The sequence below is a fragment of the Apis mellifera genome, linkage group LG10 (assembly GCF_003254395.2).
Source record: "Apis mellifera strain DH4 linkage group LG10, Amel_HAv3.1, whole genome shotgun sequence".
Taxonomy (NCBI): Eukaryota; Metazoa; Arthropoda; class Insecta; order Hymenoptera; family Apidae; genus Apis; species Apis mellifera.
Genome location: NC_037647.1, coordinates 9420532 through 9429523, shown reverse-complemented (window position 1 = coordinate 9429523; position 8992 = coordinate 9420532). Strand labels below are relative to the sequence as shown.

The 8992-nt window shown below is 29.8% G+C and overlaps 2 protein-coding genes and 1 non-coding gene across 6 annotated transcripts; 1 reads left to right on the top strand and 2 right to left on the bottom strand.

Annotated features, from left to right (window-relative positions):
• Nucleotides 1-1876: 1876 nt before the first annotated feature.
• LOC551967 (probable tubulin polyglutamylase TTLL2) lies at nt 1877-6733 on the top strand. Of its 4 annotated transcripts, none has more exons than XM_016914272.2 (10): nt 1877-2923; nt 3022-3165; nt 4229-4354; nt 4475-4578; nt 4649-4778; nt 4845-5121; nt 5195-5397; nt 5473-5730; nt 5811-6106; nt 6182-6733. In XM_016914272.2, the coding sequence occupies exons 2-10, from the start codon at nt 3088-3090 to the stop codon at nt 6300-6302; spliced, it is 1593 nt and encodes a 530-aa protein (XP_016769761.1). In that variant the 5' UTR covers nt 1877-2923; nt 3022-3087; the 3' UTR covers nt 6303-6733. The 4 variants fall into 4 exon arrangements, with proteins under 4 accessions (XP_016769761.1, XP_016769762.1, XP_624352.2 ...); XM_016914273.2 differs by having other exon boundaries at nt 3018-3165; nt 5901-6106; XM_624349.5 differs by having other exon boundaries at nt 3018-3165.
• Nucleotides 6566-8874, bottom strand: LOC550651 (40S ribosomal protein S4). Its single transcript, XM_623047.6, has 6 exons — nt 8758-8874; nt 8021-8279; nt 7594-7691; nt 7332-7503; nt 7064-7193; nt 6566-6750 (listed from the first exon to the last, which is right to left on the bottom strand). Exons 1-6 carry the CDS (start codon nt 8758-8760, stop codon nt 6624-6626), a joined length of 789 nt encoding a protein of 262 aa, XP_623050.1. The 5' UTR covers nt 8761-8874; the 3' UTR covers nt 6566-6623.
• LOC113219064 lies at nt 6819-6952 on the bottom strand. Its single transcript, XR_003305543.1, has one exon. It is a non-coding gene; the product is annotated as a small nucleolar RNA SNORA16B/SNORA16A family (small nucleolar RNA).
• Nucleotides 8875-8992: the final 118 nt, after the last annotated feature.

Below are 8992 nucleotides of genomic sequence, written 5' to 3'. Positions count from 1 at the left end.
TAGTTCCAAATATAATCACGTTTCTCGAATTTTCGTGATCGTGCTCGCTTACGATAATACGCTATACTCACTAAGCGCCCACGTAACTTTCTTCAAGCAATTGTACTCGGCACAAACTACCACTCGACCAAGCTAGCTCGAAATGACCCATTATCGCGTCGACGATTATCCGCCGCGACTCGATATCGAGAGGACAGAAGCTAATTAAACCGGCTTTTCAGGCTGCTTTTGCGATTGATTCGAACGAACGAAACAGAATGCGCGGCAAGGGGGATACACGTATATAGTCGCGTATATGATCGCTACTTTTTTCGGGAGATTAAAAATTTTCCCGATGCGAACGAAAAGGTTGGGCGAGAAGAACTTCTCGAGAAAAAGTTGGCAAAACAGTTCCTCACGTTTCGCTACCTCGACATTCCACGACTAATTGGTGGATTAAGCGGGCATAAAATATCGATGAACACCTCCCGCTTACGGTTCGTACGCTTTCAACGTACGCGACACAAGTTGATCACGTTTCTCCTCGGCGGTATCTCGAATACCTCGTAAAATCGTTGCCGCAGAAAATTCTGCAACGATACAATAAACGCGCCGACTTGGTCTCCTGCTCGAATCACGCAAAGGTCATCCAAGCAATTAGTATTACTGGCATTATCACATATTTCGCATTACCAAAGTGCACCCAACAACGAAAATGTTTCGGCTCGTTTCCTTGGAGATTCGGGAGAGGATAATTGTTGATAAAGAGAAAGAGACTTCTCTTGGAGTTTTTTTTTTTTTTACCGGAGCGAATGATGAAAATTTAAATTTCAAAAGAGCTTCCTCGCAACTGTAAAACGCGCGAATTGATTAATTGAATGGAATTTCAAATTTCGCGATTGAAAAACGAGGAAAATACTTACGCATTGCGCGCCCGTTGATTGTCAACGATTGTTGACGAGTTGTTTGACAGAGATAATCTTGTTATCTTTCTCGGATCTGAAAATAGAAATTTCCTTGTCAGTTAAAATGTTCATAAATAGAAATTTTACTTTACTAAATCATGCAGCAGCAAAGTTATACGTTACCCTGAAATCAGGCGATTGAAGACGAGCTAAATAACAGGCTTGACTATTATTTCCAGTCATTTTGTTGGCTAATCATTTTACCAACAACATGAACTGGAAATCTGGAAATTCTTTTAATTAAAATTGTTTTAACGCAAAGAGAACAATGCACGTTTTATTTTACACGAATCCGCTCAGCTTTCAGTGTGCATAAAGAAGATAAAATTTGGCATAATAAAAATTGACAAATCGAGAATTCGCATATTTGATTGCCAATTAATTATAGAAAAAGGTTACCGATTTCTGTGCCATTATTACAGACTCATGTCATGTAGTAGCTATGATGAAACAAATTAGCAAAGCTAGTGAAAACTGGAGGACGTATTTAAGCGTTATATTGTATAATTATAGTAAGTAAGAAACACGCGGCGTTCGCAAAAAAAAACTCGCGTACAAGAGATACGTGCACACAACAACAAGTCGATTCGAAGAAGAACAATCCATAATTCTTCTGAAATCTGAAATCATCGCAAGCAATTCGACCTATGTGGCCTATGTGTGTCGCGATAGATCGATCCAGTACTATGAAGGATGCAACTAATCATTAGGAATATTAATAATATTAATTAGATCGACTACTGGCTGAATATCGCAACGAGCTTCTGTATCCGTGTTACGTGTTGCTTACAATAAACTAAAATGTTCGTGTAAATTATATTGTCTATAAATTTTACTTCTACGATATCTATCTATCTCCCATATATAACAATGCCAAGTAAAAATTCAGATCATTGAGAAAAAGGGAAAAAAAAAAAAAAAAAAATAGGAAAGAAATCATACACAGTTAAACCATATTGTATTCGAATTATTCGTGTCGTTAAACAGCGGTCAGATCTGTAGAAAAGAAAGATACTGCCGTGTAAAATTATTAGAGACGCAAAATTATGAAGGCCCCCGATCATAAACCATTTCGTCTCTAACCAGGAAGAAGTTGTCCGTAAGGGACGTTTCATCGATTTGTCATTAAAGTAACCTTGCGGTACCTCCTATCTACGAAGCTAGACACGCGAAAACATTTTTCTGGTTAATCTTTTTACAATTGACATATTATAATCGTCTACTTCAATGAATGTATTTCTAATAATACGAATGTGAACCAATGTAAATTGCAAAGAATATAAACGCTCGAGCGTTTTTTTCTAATCCGGCAAACGTTGAGGAATAATAGAGGAAGTATGATAAATTTTTAAAAGCAAATGTAAAAGAATCGTGTGATCAACAATATACTACATCATCATCATCATCATTATCATCATCATCATCATAAAGCATAAAGCTTTGAACTCTACTTACATTTATTCTTATTTCTTGTTCAATAGATTTGTTCACGTGTAATAATCTTTAAACAAACATCTAAATCTAATTCTATTGAAAGTTCGGGGTTTCGTAAAACTTCCGGTGTCCTTGCGGTGTCCAGTAAAAGCTCGTAAAAGCTCAGGAAGCAACGTGGAAAGGCGGCATACGAGCAACCTGCGCATCTGCGACCGGGTCAAAGCGATTGCGTAAATTGAAACGTGGCGGTGCACCAGTGAGAATCGAGAATCCGGCTCGCTTGCATGCGGATCTATCTTAAAATATTTAAACACATTGAACATTAATTATCGATAGAAATGCCAATTTTGAAAACTTGATTTGTTGTAATTGTTGAAAAAAAAAACTGCTTTTTCGGATGAAAAAGATAAGGAGAAAAATGATGAAAAATGTACCTGAATACACGATTTTCAAATCATTAAGAAGTATTTGTATACATGTTAATATTTTGTGAATGAAAAGTGTAAAATATGACAAGATATCCCGTCAAATTTGGAAACTTTTAAGTAAAAATATAAACTTTATATTTCCTTTTTTTTTTTTTTTTTTTTACACAAAGAATAACCAAAGAAATAAAATTTTCTTTGTTATTGTGAAAAGGAAGACTGGTTCTACTGTGATACCATTAATTATTGTCTTCGCGCTATCTTCCAAAATATAATGTTTCGTTATGGCAGTGAAATACTTGGATGGTCCTTTTGTGTTCAGACTCAACGACAATGGTACAGGACCACATCTTCTTACACAGGTATAATATTTTGCTTGAATTTATTTTTAATTATCTAGCCTTATATATATATTATATATATATATATATATTAGATACTTTTTATCGAAAAAATCGAACAAATCGAATATTTAAATTTCACACGTGTGTATCATGAATGGTTTCAACTTTGAAATACAATGAATATATATATATAAAACATCGATAGGTAAGTACATAAATGTTGGATACGTTCCGCCACGCTTTTATGTCGTTTGGAATTTGTTCGACACGGTTACAAACTTAGCCATGCCCTTGAACTGAATACTTTTCAAGGTACATACGATGTGCACATGCACGTACATACCTGCAGAGTCAAACGAGATGCGACGCGCTTTTGTGTGCACCATTTTTAGATTAGCACATCTATTAAGTAAGCGCAATATGTAATAATGATTGGCGAAAAGTAGAATCATCGTGACGATGATGATGATAGAGATCTCTTATTACGGTTCATGATCTCCATCTTATGTTTATGAAACTTCATCCGAATTTTAACAAAAATTATATATTTTTTTCCATTCGATTATTCTTAATCTCTATACTTTTAATTTGAGCAAAGTACATGTGATTGAAAATATATATTTTTTTTTTATTTTTAACTTTGATATAAATTTCATGATAAATTTAATATTTCTTATGGATGAAATCAATCTCTTATCGATGAATAGAAATAATTCAGGTTATAAGAGCAGGGTGTAAATGTGGTCGATGACCTTTCGCAGCGAATCGATGATATAAGAAAAGAATAATAAAAGTAGGCTACCGTAACAGTGAAAAGAGATATACTCGAATTTAATTGTAATTAGAGGCCTTGGTTCACTTTTGAAGTAACTATTCTTAATGCTCTAATAACACGACAAATAAATCAACATCCCTGTCATTTTCTCATGCACAAATATTTCCTAGTTGTAGAGTATATCTATTTGTTTCATTCATTCGCGAGATTTTTTTTTCTTATTTAAAAAAGAAATTTAATCTGTAAACAAACATATTAAGTAAGTATGTAATAAATGTAAACGTGAATTACATACTTTGATCACAGGTTTGTACGGAACGTGGTTGGAGAGAATATACTGGCGAAAATAATGTATTCAAAGATCGATGGAATTTATGGTGGCGATCAGGCGGTTTCCCTTTACCCCATTATAAGCTATTACTTCCGTGGCAGGTAATAGCACATTTAATTTTTTCCTCTAAAATAATTACATAACAAATAAATAAAATTTATTGCGAGAAAATGTTTTGAAATGTTCATCAAAATTGTTGTATGAATTATATGCAATTTTAGTTTATCAACAGAATTCCAAAAGGAAGTTCAATCTGTAGAAAAGACAATCTTATCCGTCATCTTAGATGCATGAAGAAGATGCATGGCTCGATATATGATTTCAGGTATGATCTGTGATATATAATAAGCACGGTGTAATAAAAATAATGTTTAATCAAAAATAAAACGCATTAGTCCTGTAGGATATAATTTGCCATCGGAATATACTAAATTAGCAGAAGAATGGAGTCGTTGCGAGCATGATAGAGTTTGGATCTGTAAACCAGTTGGTCAGAGTCAAGGCAAAGGGATATTCTTATTTCGTGTAAGATGAATAGCATCTTGAAAAAGAACATAATTAATAAATTTATTAAATGTATAATGTTTATAGAAATTAAGTGATCTTACATATGATAATGCAGCAGTAGTCCAAAGATATATTGAGAATCCTCTTTTAATCGGGGGCTATAAATTCGATTTACGATTGTACGTGTGCGTACCTTCTTATCGACCTCTGACGATATACTTGTACAAAGAAGGATTGGCACGATTTGCTACGGAAAAATTTTCGTTAGAACATTTAAATGATTCTTTTCGACATCTCACTAACTTTTCGTTGAATAAGTTGGGTCCAGGATATTCTGAGAAAAAAGAACGCATCGGTTCTGGTATAAAATGATTGTTATAAATTAAACTTTTTTTGTATCATTATATTATTAAATATGATTCGAACTTTTGTAGGTTGTAAATGGACTTTTAGACAATTAAGAAGATACTTTGAACAAGCTGGATATTATGATTGGTTCCTTTGGCAGAGGATAGCTTGTTTAGTTAGTTTAACAATACTAAGTCAAGCCGCGAGCATACCAAAATCTTCCAATTGTTTTGAATTCTTTGGATTTGATGTATTAATTGATAAAAATTTAAAACCATGGTTATTAGAGGTTAAAAGATATATATCTTATTTCTTCACCTAAAAAATGAAAATTATTGCTAACATTTAAAAAATGTTTCGATAGGTGAATCTTAGCCCAGGTTTAAGTAATGATTGCGAGATTGATTCTGAAGTGAAGAAACCTCTGCTGCACGATTTATTCGATTTATTAGGTCTTCCAGTATGTAATACTGGACTTTCTCTTTTTACAATATGGTCAGCAATTGATGATGAGGTTGAAATGTCTTCCAAGTATTGTACAAATCGAACAATGAAAAAAAAATCCAGAACTTATCGGGAAACTGATGGTTTTTTAAACATATGCACGGAACTTCGGCCTACTGTACGTATCTACAAGAGAATATTAGTAAATACTGAATTGCTAGTAAAAATATTAAGTTCTATACTCATTTTAATCATTAGCTCAAACATTCAACCATCAACAATTCTTCAAATTTGTGGTCTCTTTACACTCCCTTATTAGTGGATAAATACATTCCACGCGGTTTTCAGGGTAATAACCCGCAAAACAACGATAAAACATCAATATGGGATAATGGTAAAGATTGGAGTAAACCATGTACAAGTGAAGGAGGATGGGTCCGCATTTATCCATTGATATCAATAAAACCTAAATATACTATTGATTATGTATCTTTATCAGAAACTACAAGAAAGATAGAAAAAGAAATTAGAAATACAGTTATTTCTATACAAAAGTAATAATTTTGATAAAAAATTTTCCAATTTATATAAAAATATAAAAATATATTTGATTAATCTTGCTTTTACAGATATTTGAAAGCTGCCAAAGAAGTGCACAAGAAAAATGAAAAATATAGAGATGAACAATATAATGCTATGTTACGAAAAATGTTAGAACTTAATACTGAAATTTGGCTGCCATCAAAATGATTAAATATTCTCTATATTTTATTCATCTTTTAAGTAAATTTCAGCACAATGCTTTGACCAATTAAATTTTATAATATTACATTTAAGACACATTTTTAACACGTAAAAATGTTTTTCAATATTTTTAATAGCAAGATATTTTTAAAATTTTAAAATCATGTTATAATTGTGATAGAATTGTGATGTTAATGAAAATATCGTGTATACTATATCATTGTGTTCTAAAATATCACATATAAATTATAGGATAAAGGTGCAGAATATTTATATTCACCAAGAAATTCTCGGTTTATTGAACGTTTTTTTTTTTGCAAATGTACATTAATTCACTCCCTTTGCTGCTAACCTCTTGTCGCGCTCTTCAGCAATTGAAAGTTTAACACCTTTGTCTCTTGGTAAGCTAATGTATGGCTTTGTACCTTTGCCAATGATAAATACGTTGTTCAATCTAAACAAATAATTTATATTATATTGTAACAATTAATCAATATAAAGAATAATGAAATTTTAAAATAATCATGTTTCCTTAATGGGTAATACTGAAAAGTCTATGTAAGAACAATCAGTGACCAATATTAAAGAAGTTTATTTTGGCCATCTTTTGACTACAATAATTTTTATAATATATTATAGCTTCGATTATGGCCATCATAAATAAGTTTACTTTTTTTTTATAAAAATTTAAAATTAAAAATAATAAATATAATAATATATATAAAACAATAAATAAAACAGTAAATAAAAATAAAAATGCAAAATACCTTGTAGCAAAAGTATGCCCTTGTGAATCTTTAATATGACAAATATCGAAAGATCCTGGATGACGTTCGCGACTAACGACTGTACCTACACGTCCTAAATTTCTTCCACCAGTAATCATACAGAGATTACCTAAAAAAAAATTATTTAAATGTAATTATTTATATAATCATTTAAAAAAAATTTTTATATTTATATTTAGCATTATTTTTAAAAAAAATGCTAAATAATAATAATAAAAATAAAAATAAAATAATCAAAAAAATATACCTGAATCAAATCGAATAGAATCTAAAATTTTTCCTGTTGCTATATCTAAATGGATAGTATCATTAACTTTAATTACAGGATCTGGATAACGAATAGTTCTTCCATCATGTGTTACCAAAAATGGAATTCCTTTTGGACCAGTTTGAACGCGTTTAACTTTACACAATTTATACTATAATAAAAATTAAAATAATCTCTTAATAAAAAATTGATTTTATTGAATCATTGATTTATCTCTGATTTAATGCCATTATTTAAATACCTTTGCTTCTTCTGCAGTAATTCTATGAGTGGTAAATCTGCCTTTAACATCATAAATCAATCGAAAATATTCACCAGTCTTATTAATAGTAATGACATCTAATAACAAAAAAATAAATTAAACTTAATATATATATATAGTGTTAAATTTAATTTTTCATATATTTTATAAAAATATTTTTCTATTATTATTATAATTATATATAAACTGTGCACTTTTTGGGTAATACATAAAGAATATTTTATTCAATTTGTGACCAAAAAAGATATGATTTATTATTGGCTAATATTTAACTATAATTCATCATTTGAAAAATATTATAGCTTCCATATAGCCTTGTATATTTATTAAATATTTATGTCACATTTCAAGTTTATATGACACATTATTATAACTAAGAAAAAAAAGAAAGTATTTCATAACTTACCCATAAAACCTGCTGGATAGTTCGCATCAGTTCTAACCTTACCATCAACTTTAATCAAACGTTGCATTACAATTTTTGTTACTTCAGAATTAGTTAATGCATATTTCAATCTATTACGAAGAAAAATAACAAGAGGAAGAGATTCCCTTAATTTATGAGGTCCCGTAGATGGACGTGGAGCATATACACCTCCAAGCTTGTCTAACATCCATGCTTTAGGCGCATTAAGACGTTTCAAGTGCTTCTTTGGTCCACGTGCCTAAAATCAATTTTCGTTTATTAATTACTTCAAATAAAATATATAAAAATTTAAACTTTTTAATATCAAAAATATATAATTCAATTTAATCTATTGTAACTCTATCGCGTGTATATATATATATATATATATATACATATATATATACGCATACATATATATATATATATATATTATACACATTTTTATTTTTTACTTTTTTTTAATACTATAATTATAAATTAAGTTATATTAAAAATATATTTTCTTAATAGATCGTTAACAAATTTATATAAAATATTGATCTATTTAAAAGTACATTTTTTTACACATATTTTAACCGTATTTATACATATTTAAACGAATTTAATAAATCATATAAAAATAAATATTCACTTTAATTTATTTAGTTTATTCTTTATTTGAATATTAAGAAATATAATACAGCATGCAACCGATGTAAACAGATTTTATATTGACAACAAATAGTCAGACTTACCATCTTGATTTTCTAAACGGAAAAGACACATGCACGCTATGATTCTATATATCAAAACTTTCAGCAACGCCACTGTAGCTAAAATGGCGGATTTGTATTCGAAATTGAATTTTTAACAAATAATTTATATTTTAAATTAATTTGAAAATTATTTTTTTTTAAATTTTAATTAAATTTTAATTATATTTATTATATATATTATATATATACATATATATTATATATTATATACTTA

Excerpts from the sequence above, each read along its gene's own strand:
- LOC550651 (XM_623047.6), bottom strand. Across the intron at positions 7,504-7,593 it reads TTACTGCAGAAGAAGCAAAG|TATAAATTGTGTAAAGTTAA; the intron begins GTATTTAAATAA and ends TTTTTATTATAG. Across the intron at positions 6,751-7,063 it reads GGGCATACTTTTGCTACAAG|ATTGAACAACGTATTTATCA; the intron begins GTATTTTGCATT and ends TTATTTGTTTAG.
- LOC551967 (XM_016914272.2), top strand. The coding sequence starts at position 3,088 with ATGGCAGTGAAATACTTGGATGGTCCTTTTGTGTTCAGACTCAACGAC. Across the intron at positions 3,166-4,228 it reads GACCACATCTTCTTACACAG|GTTTGTACGGAACGTGGTTG; the intron begins GTATAATATTTT and ends CTTTGATCACAG. Across the intron at positions 6,107-6,181 it reads ACAGTTATTTCTATACAAAA|ATATTTGAAAGCTGCCAAAG; the intron begins GTAATAATTTTG and ends TTGCTTTTACAG.